The sequence below is a fragment of the Lepus europaeus genome, chromosome 4, assembly GCF_033115175.1.
Source record: "Lepus europaeus isolate LE1 chromosome 4, mLepTim1.pri, whole genome shotgun sequence".
NCBI classification, from domain to species: domain Eukaryota; kingdom Metazoa; phylum Chordata; class Mammalia; order Lagomorpha; family Leporidae; genus Lepus; species Lepus europaeus.
Genome location: NC_084830.1, coordinates 139362433 through 139376587, shown reverse-complemented (window position 1 = coordinate 139376587; position 14155 = coordinate 139362433). Strand labels below are relative to the sequence as shown.

At 40.2% G+C, this 14155-nt stretch overlaps 1 protein-coding gene across 7 annotated transcripts in view; it reads left to right on the top strand.

The window, feature by feature from the left end:
* ANKHD1 (ankyrin repeat and KH domain containing 1) overlaps positions 1-14155 on the top strand; it is a 149632-nt gene that overhangs the window by 116457 nt on the left and 19020 nt on the right. For all 7 annotated transcript variants that reach the window (XM_062189010.1, XM_062189014.1, XM_062189011.1 and 4 more), the window contains 5 exons: positions 4196-4291; positions 4732-4848; positions 10279-10453; positions 11244-11700; positions 13356-13502. In XM_062189010.1, coding sequence (XP_062044994.1) covers positions 4196-4291; positions 4732-4848; positions 10279-10453; positions 11244-11700; positions 13356-13502 — 992 coding nt within the window. The remainder of the gene's footprint in view (positions 1-4195; positions 4292-4731; positions 4849-10278; positions 10454-11243; positions 11701-13355; positions 13503-14155) is intronic.

Below are 14155 nucleotides of genomic sequence, written 5' to 3'. Positions count from 1 at the left end.
CTTGTGGATCCCAAAGCTACCATCCCGACCTTTTGATTATAGGAAAGGGGGCGACAAAGAGTCTCTGGCTACTTCCTGCTGACTGGGGACGTTGTCTACAGGGGCCCGCTGAGGGTATCTTGGGGCTCCGCAGGGACAGGCATGTATGGATGGTGAAGCATCTGGTTGATTGCATGGTTTGCTGATTTTTGTTAAAGCAGACCAGAGGATGCAAGTCAAGGGGGTGCTCAAGTCCCATCTCTAATCTAAAAATCAAATTGTGCACCTTGGAGAGTCCTTCAGAATAGAATTAGTTTCCTACCTTGAAGAGAATCACAAGTTAGACTTAGAATAGAGAAATGGGAGTGCCAGTCCCAGATCACTTACTGACAATAGCAATATCAAATGAAAATTTAGAAAGCATTTTCAATCATTAGATAACAAATACAGCAGTTTAAAATACTAGCTTTTTAAACTCTTTAACTGTTTTTTAATTTACCAATTGATTCGAATTACTTTCTGCTTTTAGTAACCTCAGTTTTCAGTTGGTACCTATAATACATTATTGGCTTCATCTGTTTACAGCGTCATCCCAAAATACTGAATATAATAGATGTGGTGGAAAAAGTCCATCAGAACCTATAGGAGGACAGCTAAGCACAGAACCAACAACGCTTTAGTTTTATGAGCAGCAAATCTGATGTATAAAACTGTAGATGACAAAAGACAATAAGTTGCCTCATTTAAAATTATAAACTTATTATAAACTCAACAAGAGGCACATGTTGACTACTTCACATAGCATTTTTGAAAGCACCTGTAGGATTTTACAGAACATTTAACTCTTCAGGCCTCTGTGGCTTTCTCATTGGCCGGCGCCGTGGCTCAACAGGCTAATCCTCCGCCTTGCGGCACCGGCACACCGGGTTCTAGTCCCTATCGGGGCACTGGATTCTGTCCCGGTTGCCCCTCTTCCAGGCCAGCTCTCTTCTGTGGCCTGGGAGTGCAGTGGAGGATGGCCCAAGTGCTTGGGCCCTGCACCCCATGGGAGACCAGGAGAAGCACCTGGCTCCTGCCTTTGGATCAGCGCGGTGCACCGGCTGCGGCGGTCATTGGAGGGTGAACCAACAGCAAAAAGGAAGACCTTTCTCTCTGTCTCTCTCTCTCACTGTCCACTCTGCCTGTCAAAAAAAGAAAAAAAAAAGTCAAAAGTTAATGATTTTAAATCAATTCTACTTGAAACTGTGACAGAAAGGTTGGTTGATTTTGGATAACTGAATATATTTTAAAAAGAAAATAACTGCTGTTTTCTATTCTTTAGTGGCCAAACCTAAGAGCTGTGTGAAAGTTCATTATTAGCACCTTTGTTGTTACATCATTTGGTAACTTGACTGTATTTGTTGTAGTATTGTACTTAACACAGGAGCTTTAAGGAAAGCTATTATATGCCAGTGGATGTTTTCTCTACCTAAGGAGTGAACTGCCATAAAAACTTACTATATGTCCTATTTGAGCATATATGAAGGCTCATTTACCTGCTATGTTTTTAAAACTCCCATTGCAATTAAGGATAAATAATACACTATTTACTATGTGCTACAAAAACACTGCATAATATACAGTTTGTGTTTATCTCCTCAGACTGAGGATTCATGGTACTCTCCTTTACTCACTAGACTCTGAAATTACTTACCTTAAATGCACTAAGTTTTTAACTTCCTCAGGTCTTTGCTCACAGGTTTTCTTTTCCTGAAATGTTTTCCCTTCCTCTTGACCTGGCTTACCTCTGTACTCATCCTTCCCTTTTTAATTTTGTATTGTTTTGCTTTAGTTCATATTTTAAATGTCACTTTTCAGAGTCTTTCCTGGTACCCAATTTGAAAAGGATACTTCTGATTTTCTTTACAGTTGAATTTTGACTTTACCTATCCTATATTGTAGTTATATATTCAAACATGCCTTTACCCTTGCTTTCATGCCTATATTGCCAACTAGACTGGAAGGTTCCAGGACCAAGAGTCATGACTGTCTTTTTTACCACTGTTTATGCCCAGTCATTTAGGACAATACCTGCACCAGGTAGTCACTAAATAGCTGTTAAATGACAGCTTAAAAAAAAATTAGTTTTTTATACAATTCTTTAGAAAGTCTTTTTCTTTTAACAAAAGTATAACTTACATGTAGTGAAATACATGAATCTTAAGGCATATAGTTCCATGAATTTTAATAAATGCATGTATCCTTGTAGCCCATACCCCATAAAGATACAAAATACTTCCACAACCCTAGAAGGTTCCCTATTGCCCATTTGTAGATAGTGTCCTGCCCCAGTTAGTTTGGCTCCAAACTGATTTTTGATGTTGTTTTAGAACCTTAGTAAGAGGGAAAATTATTTTAAAATAGATGCGCTTAGAACTGATTATAGATTATTCAGCCCTTGATAATGGCATTTAGAAAGTGTTCTATCCAGATTCAAGTCAATAGGGCTCAGAAAAATATGCTAGTCCACCTTGCTTAGTTGAGTAATATAAAGCCAAATTAATGTTTTAAAGTTTAAAATATCCTCTTCATTTTAGGGCTAATATTTCTGTTATACTGAGTTTCATTTCATACTACCAATTTTTATTTTATTAATTTATTCTAGAAGACAGTATTTTTCTCAGAATTTTTTTAGGAAGACAGTGACTGAATGACAAAAAGTGGCCACCTTGGCCGGCGCCGTGGCTTAATAGGCTAATCCTCCACCTTGCGGCGCCGGCACACCGGGTTCTAGTCCCGGTTGGGGCACCGGATTCTGTCCCGGTTGCCCCTCTTCAAGGCCAGCTCTCTGCTATGGCCCGGGAAGGCAGTGGAGGATGGCCCAAGTCCTTGGGCCCTGCACCCGCATGGGAGACCAGGAGAGGCACCTGGCTCCTGGCTTCGGATCAGCGCGATGCGCTGGCCGCAGCGGCCATTGGAGGGTGAACCAACGGCAAAAAGGAAGACCTTCCTCTCTCTCTCTCTCACTCACTATCCACTCTGCCTGTCAAAAAAAAAAAAAAAAAAAAAGTGGCCACCTGCCTCCTCCCAACCCTTATTCTGGACTTTAGAGAGGATCACTTGGGCCTTGCAGTCATGCCCTGTTCTGTCACTACACTGATGCACAGCAGTAAGAGTTTCTCACAGTCTTGCTATACAAAGGAATAAATGGCAGATCTCATGTAGCTTTTGTTCTCAGCTTGGCCCCTTCTTCTTCTTCTTTTTTTTTTTTTTTTTTTTTTTGACAGGCAGAGTGGATAGTGAGAGATTGAGACAGAGAGAAAGGTCTTCCTTTTGCCATTGGTTCACCCTCCAATGGCCGCTACGGCCGGCGCATCGCGCTGATCTGAAGGCAGGAGCCAGGTGCTTCTCCTGGTCTCCCATGCAGGTACAGGGCCCAAGGACTTGGGCCATCCTCCACTGCCTTCCCGGGCCATAGCAGAGAGCTGGCCTGGAAGAGGGGCAAACCGGGATAGAATCCGGCGCCCCAGCCGGGACTAGAACCCGGTGTGCTGGTGCCACAAGGTGGAGGATTAGCCTGTTAAGCCACGGCGCCGGCCGATCCTTGCTTCTTAAGAAACCTTTCTGAAGTCCTTAATGTGTCCTACCTGTTGCCCACTGCTGTGTTTAACATGTGTCACTGATATCCATTAGGTCCGTTAGTGCCCTTTGCTTCCCCAGCACCTAGTGTGCTCCCTGTGAATGCTTGGCAGCTGAAAGCAGTCCTTCCTAGACCATCAGACTCCATGGTGACAGGCTTGGTCTTGCCTTTGTTCTCCTCCACTCACTACCCTCCAGGAAGAACACCTGCCCCAGCTACCCATACTGTGAAGTCGAGAGTGGCCTCCATTGTGCTTCCTGTGTACTGGTCTTGCCATCATTCTTTTGAGATGGAACATGTGGTCTCTCTTGGATGCATCTTTGAGGCTTTTTCCCACATCTGTCCTCCTCCTGACTGTCCCTGTTTAAAAAAAAATTTTTTTTTTTTTTTACTTTCAATGCAAAATAGATTATCTTTTGGTCTACCATAAATTCCTGAGCAAGATCTCTTTTTAGAAACTGAATACTATTCTTTTTATTTTTGTAATTTCAATTTTAATTTAGTAAAATGTATGCCTTGTTTAACTCTTAAGTTTTTAAGCATATGAACAGAATTTCAAGGGAATTTTTTATATATTTTTTGTTGTACTCCTTACAGGGTCATGTAAAAGTTGTTCAGTATTTGGTGAAAGAAGTCAATCAGTTCCCTTCTGATATAGAATGTATGAGATACATAGCAACAATTGCAGATAAGGTAAGTCACATTTGCTATTGATGCACAATTCAGTTCTTTGTGAATTATATGCATTAAATGTGTGCAATTAAGAACTTGGTCTTTTTTTCTTTAAGAGGTTGATTCACTGATCTTTCTATGCTTCAGTTTTCTCATTTGCAAATTAACAGATAATAGTACTTTTAATGAAATAGTTAAAGATTTCTTTCTTACTGTGACCATTATTGCTTATTACTAAGCCATTAGCTTTGTTAAGTTTTCTAAGAACATGTGAATTTTTTTATAAAAGATGCCTTATTTTGATGGAAGATTGATATATGATTTTACTAAAAAAAAAAAAACAGATTTAGTGAATTTTCAGTTGTTTGAGATTTAATATTTTGGCATGCTCATCAGTTCAACTTTTATTTGGCTTCTTGTTATGTGAGTCTGTACTTCTATAATTACATTTTCTCCTGTAGGAACTGTTGAAAAAATGTCACCAGTGTGTTGAGACAATTGTGAAGGCTAAAGACCAACAGGCTGCAGAAGCAAATAAGAATGCAAGTATTCTTTTAAAGGAACTTGATCTAGAAAAGGTGAGTGGGAAAAATAATTTTCCTTAGTACAAATTGTTTAAAGACTGCTAAAAGGGCTCATGTTGTGTTATAACAGGTTAAGCCACCACCTGAGATGCCGACATCCCATATGGGTGTCAGTTCAAATCCCAGCTGCTCCATTTCTGATCTGGCTCCCTGCTAACACACCTGGGAGAGCAGTGGAATATGCCCCCAAGTACTTAGGCCCCTGCCATCCACATGGGAGACCCAGATGGAGTTCCAGGCTCCTGATTTTGATCTGGGGAGTGAACCAGCATATAGAAGACCTCAGTGTCTGTCTGTCTGTCTCTCTCTGTGTATATAGATATAGATATAGATATAGATATAGATATAGATATAGATATAGATATCTCCTTCTGTGTAATTCTCTCTCTTCTCTATAACTATGCCTTTGAAATAAATAGATCTTTATAAAAGAAAAAAGTCTGCTATGATGTGTATGTCACCTATATTTCCAGTGATCTTATCAAAATATCATTCAAAAGAAATGGTTAATAGAGTCTCAAATGTTTTTTTATTCTGAACTATTTCATATATAAAAAATATTTTGAGAACATATGCGTGAGGTACTTAATTTTGAGCAAAGTCCCAACTTACCAAATGACATGACTGATTAAGTGGTTTTAAATTAAGATCTGAAAAGAAATTTAATAAAAGCATTGGAAATAATTTATTTAAAAGAACTGGAGTAGGGGCCGGGCCAGCACTGTGGCATAGCGAGTAAAGCCAACCACCTGCAGTGCCGACATCCCATATGAACACCAGTTTGAGTCCCAACTGCTCTACTTCCGATCCAGCTCTCTGCTATGGCCTGGGAAAGCAGTAGAAGATGGCCCAAGTCCTTGGGCCCCTGCACCCTTGTGGGAGACCCGGAAGAAGCTCCTGGCTTCAGATCGGCCTAGCTCTGGCATTTACGGCCGTCTAGGGAGTAAAGTAGTGGATGGAGAATGTCTCTCTCTCTCTCTCTCTCTCTGTGCCCCTCTGTAACTCTGCCTTTCCAATAAATAAGTAAATCTTAAAAAAAAATGAATTGAACTGTAACTGATTCACTAGATTCCCAATTGCAGAGTAAGTATCTCGTTTCCTAGAATGTATGGTCTATTGAAAAAGACTTAAAAGAAAAAAAAAAAGGATTCTGAGGTTCAGCCTGCTTATCTGGAAAATATGGGTATTGATTTTTGTATCCAGAAATTGTATTACAAAAGAAAATGCCATTATTAAGTGGAATTTTTCTAGGAATGCAAGAAAAGGATAAGATGAAGATATTTTGTTAATAGTTAAAAGACAAAAAGTATAATCAGTTTGAATGATACTAAAATTTTGATATATTCTTTCTTGGTTTAAAAAAAAGCTGTGGCAAGTGTCTGCCTTGGCAGTTAAGCCACCAGTTGAGATGTTTGCGTGCAGTATCAGAGTGCCTGGAGTCAAGGTCTGGTTCTGCTCCTGATTCCTGCTTCTTGCTAATGCATACCTGGGAGGCAGTAGGTGACAGCTGAAGTGGTTGAGTCCCAGTACCCACGTAGGAGACCGGGACTGGGTTCCCAGCTCACAGCTTCAAATTCTCCAAGCCCCAGCCCTTGCAGGCATTTGGGGAGTGAACCAGCAGATGGGAGCTCTGTCTGTCTTTGTCTCTGAAATAAAAATAAAGTTTTTTTAAAAAAGTTAAAACAGAATGGTAAAAACAGAAGAAAAGATTTCTTATAAATCAATGAGATAAAAAGATAACTCACTGGGTCTGACACTGTGGTTTAGCAGGTTAAGCTGCTGCCTGCAGTGCTGGCATCCCATGTGGACTGTTGGTTAAGTCCCTGATGTTCCACTTCCATTCCAGTTCCTTGCTAATGCACCTGGGAAAGCAATAGCAAATGGCCCAAGTACTTGGACCCCTGCATCCAGGTAGGAGGCCCAGAAGGAGCTCGTTGGTCTTGGCTGCAGCCTAGCCCAGCCCCAGCTGTTGTAGCCATTGGGGGAATAAACCAGCATATGGAAGACCTCTCTTTCTCTCTCTGTCTCTCTTACTTGATTTTTCAGATAAATAAATCTTTAAAAAAATAACAGAATAAAAAGTGATCACATGGATAGGCAATTCACAAAAAAATAATAAATGTCCAATAAGTAGATGGACAATGCTCAACTTTATTAGTAAACAAAGCACTGCACAGTAGAAGAGCAATTTAATTTTTCCCTGATTAGCAAAGCTTAAAAGTTTAATATTTTTAATATTATTTATTTATTTATTTGACAGGTAGAGTTACAGATAGTGAGAGTGAGAGAGACACGCACTCCGTTGGTTCACTCCCCAAATGGCTGCTACGGCCGGCACTGCGCCGATCTGAAGCCAGGAGCCAGGTGCTTCCTCCTGGTCTCCCATGCGGGTGCAGGAGCCTAAGCACTTGGGCCATCCTCCACTGCCCTCCCAGGCCACAGCAGAGAGCTGGACTGGAAGAGGAGTAACCGGACTAGAACCCGGCACCCATATGGGATGCCAGTGCCACAGGTGGAGGATTAACCAAGTGAGCCACGGCACTAGCCCTTTAATATTTATTGATAGCAAAGGTGTGGGGAAATTAGCACTCTACTGTGACTTTTGATGTGTAAGTCAGTATAACTTTGGAGGGGATTTGACAAATGAAGCCATAAAAAAGTATAAAGTCTTACTTCCAGCTGTTCCATTTTTAGAAATTTAATCTGAGGAGCATAATTAGATAAATGCTCAAAGATGTGGATTTATAAGGATATTTGTTGTTGCATTGCTTTTAATAGTGGATAAGATAACACTCAAATCTTACTACTAGGAGATTAAATAAATTCTAGTACTTCTATGGAGAGCTTGATTATACTTAAAATCAAGAAGGAAAAAATTTATGTTCATTTTAAAAAAGTTAGAGTTTGAAGCTAGAGAAATGCTAATGTCCAGTATCTGTATTTTTGTAATTACCCAGGGATATGGGATATAATTTTCCATATAGCAGTTTCCTCTTATACCAATAAATTAATGAAATGATTTTTAGCAGAAGATGTTATCTTTTTATTCCACCCTCAGCTTTTTTCTCATTTACATCAGAGATCAGTAAACTTTTTTTAATGAAATACCACATAAATATAGGCTGTGTTTGCTATGTAGTCTCTCAAAACTCTTCTGGTTTTGTAGCATGAAAGGAGCCATAAACAATAGGTAAGTGGATGAGTATGGCTGTGTTCCCATAATATATTAGCCATGGTTACTGAAATGTATAATTTCCATATGAAATTTTAACATTTTACAAAATGTTCTTTTTAATTTTTTCAACCATATACGATGATGTAAAAAACAATCTTAGCTTTGGGGCTATACCAAAATAGGCAACAGACTGAATATGGCACTCAGGCCATAGTTTGCCCATTCCTAATTTAATAAATAAAAGTTTCAGCATAAATTAATTTACTTAAAAGGCAGAATTAGAGAGAGGAGAGACAAAGAGACGTTTCTATCCACTGGTCCACTCTCCAAATGGCTGCAACAGCTGACGGTGGGCCAGGTTGAATTCAGGAACCAGAAACTCCATCCGGGTCTCCCACCTGGATGGCAGGAGCCCAAACTGTTGGGCCATCTTCTGCTGCCTCCCAGGTACATTAGCAGGGAGCTGGATTGGAGTGGAGCAACCGGGACTTGAAATGGTACTCTTAAGGGATGCCAGCATCACAGGTGGCAGCTTAACCTGCTGAGCCACAACACCTGATCCTATGCATCCTTTTCTGAAAAACTAATACTATATTTTCTGCTTATAACCATATTAACAGAACCTAAAGGTACGTGTCAGGTGAGCAGTGTTGGGTTGCAGTAGATTAAACCACCACTTGAGACACCCACATCTCATATCAGAATGCTGGTGTAAGTCTCAGATGGCTGCTCTGCTTCTGATACACCTTTCAGCTGATGCATCCTGGGAGGCAGCCGATGATGGCTCAAGTGCTTGGGCTTCTCCCACCCACGTGAGAGACCTGGAAGGAATTCTGGGTTCTCAGCTTTAGCCTGCCCCAGCCCTGGCTAGGCAGGTATTTGGTTAGTGAACTAACATATGCAAGATTGTTTTCTTGGCCGGCACCGTGGTTCAACAGGCTAATCCTCCGCCTTGCGGCGCCTGCACACCGTGTTCTAGTCCCGGTCAGGGCGCCAGATTCTATCCCGGTTGCCCCTCTTCCAGCCCAGCTCTCTGCTATGGCCAGGGAGTGCAGTGGAGGATGGCCCAAGTCCTTGGGCCCTGCACCCGCATGGGAGACCAGGAGAGGCACCTGGCTCCTGGCTTCGGATTAGCGAGATGCGCCGGCCGCAGCGGCCATTGGAGGGTGAACCAACGGCAAAAAGGAAGACCTTTCTCTCTGTCTCTCTCTCTCACTATCCACTCTGCCTGTCAAAAAAAAAGATAAAAAAAAAAAAGAAAGAAAGAAAAAAAAAAAAAGATTGTTTTCTTGCTTTTGGTCTGCCTTTCAAGTAGATGAAAATAAATATTTTGAAAAAAATGAAGTTGGTGAGAATTCAGAATATGGCTTTTTCAAAGTTCTTCAAACTTAGAAAAACAATTATTTTTAAGCTTTTATTTTATAATTTTACAATGAAATCTGCATGTCTTTTTCTAAAGATCTTGATTTTAGGTCAATAAATGCTTCAGATAAGCATTTTTAGTATATGTGCTGCTGAAGCAAGCATACAGATAAGCATTTTTAACAGCTTTCCTGATATTTAGTTCACCTAAAGTTAAACAATCAGTGGCTTTTAGTATATTCACAGAATTTTTCATTCCATCAGCTCAACTTTAGAACATTTTAATTATCCTGAAAACAAACCCTGTATACTATAGCTTTTTTCCTCACCTGCCCCCTCATCCTGAAATCCCTCCATCTTAGTAACCATTGTTCTACTTTACATTTGTGAATTTGCCTAGTGTGGACATTTCATATATATGGAATCATACGTTACTGGTCTTTTGTGCCTGGCATTTTTACTTAGCAAAATATTTTCAAAGTTCATCCATCTAAAAGCATAAATCAGTACTTTTTTTCTTTTTATTGCCAAATAAATTATTGTACAGATATATTACATTTTCTTTATCTGTTTATTAGTTGATGAACATCAAATTGTTTTCACTTTTTGGGTATTATTATAATTAATGCTGCTATAGATAGAAGCAGACAAGTTTTTATATGAACATAGTTTCATTTCTGTTGGATATACCCAAGATGGAGTGCTGGGTTATCTGGTAATTCTATGTTTAACTATTTGAAGAAATGGAGCATCCAGGACTCAATTTCATGCGCTTACGGCATGCCGTTGTTACAGGTGGTGGCTTAACTTGCTGCACCACAACATTGGCCCCTGACTTGTCTTTTAAAATATTGTATTACTACTAAAATTATGTACTTTATTTGTAGTCAAGAGAAGAAAGTAGGAAGCAGGCTCTTGCGGCTAAAAGGGAGAAAAGAAAAGAGAAGAGAAAAAAGAAAAAAGAAGAGCAGAAAAGAAAACAGGAAGAAGATGAGGAAAACAAACCTAAGGAAAATTCAGAAGTACCAGAAGATGAAGATGAAGAGGAAAATGATGAAGATGGTGAGTAGTGATCTATCTGAATTGGCTGTGTTTATCAACTTCATTTTGCTATAGGTAATTCTGGCTAGATTTGATTACTTTAATTGGAATCAGAAAAGTAACTTTTATAGTATTTCTTTAATTTTATATACTATATATACTATAATTCCTCACAGAGAAATAAAAAGGAGAAGGCAAAAAAAAAAAAAAGCAAAAGAAGAGGAAATCAAATACATAATTTGAAGTTCAGTTATAATTTGTCATGTTTTAAAATACTGTGGGTATACTGATAATAGTCAAGTAAGAGATTTGCCAGATTTCCTTAAGTTTTTCTTCTTCCCTTGATTAGAAACTAGAGAAACACGCACTCATTAATCAATTAAAATAAATTTTTAACCAAGGATCAAGACTTGAAGCTATAGAGAGCAGAAATGTTAGTAGAAACTAAGATTCATTATTCTAAGAGTTGTTTATTGTGTCATCTGGCAGTGACTGTACTAGGTAAATAATTTTGCTCTACCTAGATTTTAATTTGAAACAAATAGTACTTGAAAATTTTCCTAAATTCAAACTATATTATAGTTTTTGGTTAGGTCATGAGACTAGCATTTCACATCTGAAATATATTAATGAATTTAGACATCAAAATATCATATTGTATATTCTAACAACAGCAAGAATTTCTTTATTTAAATACTGGTGAAATAGGACCTAAAAGATTGATTATTATGGATTATTAGGTATATTCTGTCATATTTGTTTTGAGATCTGTGGCTCTCAGTGTGATTTTTATCCTTTTTGATCATTTCAGTGGAGCAAGAAGTTCCCATAGAGCCTCCTAGTGCAACTACCACCACCACAATTGGAATCTCTGCAACATCTGCAACGTTCACAAATGTGTTTGGGAAAAAAAGGGCCAACGTGGTGACAACCCCCAGCACCAACAGGAAAAATAAGAAGAATAAAACGAAAGAGACCCCTCCCACAGCACATTTAATACTACCAGAACAACATATATCTTTAGCACAACAAAAGGCAGATAAAAATAAAATAAATGGAGAACCTAGAGGTGGTGGTACAGGTGGGAATAGTGATTCAGATAATTTGGACAGCACAGACTGCAACAGTGAGAGTAGTAGTGGTGGTAAAAGCCAAGAATTAAATTTCACTATGGATGTGAATTCTTCTAATGATAGGAGATACCCCCCACTGCTCCTCCATTCCCAAGAAGAAAAGACAAGTTCCACAACTTCCAAAACTCAAACACGGTAAATTTGTTTGATTTGTTAACTTTACATTCACCTTTGGTTTTTCATACCTAGTACAAGAATTTGATGTACCTTATGCAAGCACAACTTGTATAAAACAATTTAAGTCTATCAGATTATTTGTCTTCAGTATTTATCAGTTACAGCCCAACTTTTGGCTCATGAGTCTATTTTAATAGTAAAATTGATGATCTCTGTTCACTATTTGATATGACAAGGAAATTCTTTTAAAGATTTATATTATCTTTTGCTGGCGTTGCGGCTCACTAGGCTAATCCTCCGCCTGCGGTGCTGGCACACCGGGTTCTAGTCCCAGTCAGGGTGCCGGATTCTGTCCCGGTCGCTCCTCTTCCTGTCCAGCTCTCTGCTATGGCCTGGGAGTGCAGTGGAGGATGGCCCAAGTCCTTGGGGTCTGTACCTGCATGGGAGACCAGGAGAAGCACCTGGCTCCTGCCTTCGGATCAGCTCAGTGCGCTGGCCGCAGCACGCCAGCAACAGTGGCCGTTGGAGGGTGAACCAACGGTAAAGGAAGACCTTTCTCTCTCTCTCTCACTGTCCACTCTGCCTATCAAAAAAAAAAAAAAAAAAAGATTTATATTATCTTTTAATTTTTTTTCAAGTTTTATTTATTTAGTTGAATGTCAGAGTTACAGGGAAGCAGAGCCAGAGAGAGAGAGGTCTTCCATCTGCTGGTCTACTCCCCAAATGGCTGCAACAGCTGGAGCTGGGCCAATTTGAAGCCAAAAGCCAGGAGCTTCTTCCTGTGGGTACAGGGGCCTGAGCACTTGGGCCATCTTCTGCTTTCCCAGGCCATATTAGAGAGTTGGATCAGAAGTGGAGCAGCTGGGACTTGAACAGGCATCCATATGGGATGCCAGCACTTCAGGCGACAGCTTTACCTGCTATGCCACAGCACCAGCCCCAAAGATTTCTTTTATGTAAAAGGTACAATAACAGAGAGAGGGGGAAAAAAGAGATTTTCCATCTGCTGGCTCACTCCCTAAATGGCCACAACAGCTGGGTCGGGGCCATGCCAAAACTAGGAGCCATGAACCCTGTCCATGTCTCCCTTGTGGGTGGCAGGGACCCGAGTACTTGGGCCATCTCCTACTGCTTTTCATAGGAGTGTTAGCAGGGAGCTGGATTGAAAGAGTAGAAGGAAATCAAAACAGCACTTCGATAATGGATGCACATCTCACAAACAGCTTAACCAGCTGTGCCACAATGCTAGTCCATTGATGTGCCAAATTTTATTTATTTATTTTTTTAAGATTTATTTACAGAGTAAAGGAGAGACAGGGAGATCTTTCTTCCATTGGTTCACTCCCCAAATGGCCTCAACTGCCATGGCTGAACCAGGCCAAAGCTAGGAGCCAGGAGCTTCATTTGAGTCTCCCACATGGTGGCACGGGCCCAAGTACTTGGTCCATCTTCTGCTTTCCCAGATACATTAGCAGGGAGCTGGATGGGTAGTGAAGCAGCCAGGACTTGAACTGGCATTAATATGGGATGCCAGTGTCTCAGACAGAGGCTTAACCTGGTGGGCTATAGTGCTGGCCTCAGTGTGCCAAATTTTAATTCCCTAAAGGAATAGTCACTTGAATTTCTGTCTTATAATTTATCTTTTATTGGACTTGATATTTCTCTCTTCTCAGACTTGAAGGTGAAGTGAATTCTAATTCCTTATCAACAAGCTACAAGTCAGTGTCATTGCCATTAAGTTCTCCAAACATAAAGCTGAATCTCACTAGCCCTAAAAGGGGTCAAAAAAGAGAAGATGGGTGGAAAGAAGTTGTGAGAAGGTAAGTAGAATTTAAAGATTTATTTATTTGAAAGTCAGAGTTACAGAGAGAGAGAGGAAGAAACAGAGATCTTCCATCTGCTGGTTCACTTCCCAGATGACCACAACGGCCAGGCTGGGCTAGGCTAAAGCCAGAGCCAGGAGCTTCTTCTAGGTCTCCCATGTAGGTAGCAGGGGCCCAAACACTTGAGCCATCTTCCACTGCTTTTCCCAGGCTGTTCTTGGGGACCTGGATCAGAAGTGGAGCAGCCAGAATACAAACTGTACCCATATGGGATGCGGACGTCATAAGGAGTGGCTTTACCCACTACACTACAACACCAGCCCCAGTTAATGAATAATTTGCATATAGCTAGTGTTTAAAATTCTAGTGCCTTACAAAATATATAATATGGTAAAGCAGAATATAAATTTTATATGCATATTTGTTTCTGATACATCCTGTAAATTGGCTTTCTAAAATGCTTCATGTATTTATTTGAAAAAGAAACAGATCTCATATCTGCTGGTTTACCCCCAGATGCATGAAACTAAGTCCCAGCTCACTCTGCATCCAATCTAGGTCCCTCCTAATGTGCCTGGGAAGGCAACAGAGGATGGCCTACTTGGGGCCTTGCCACCCATGTTAGAGACCGAGGTAGAGTTCCTGGTTCC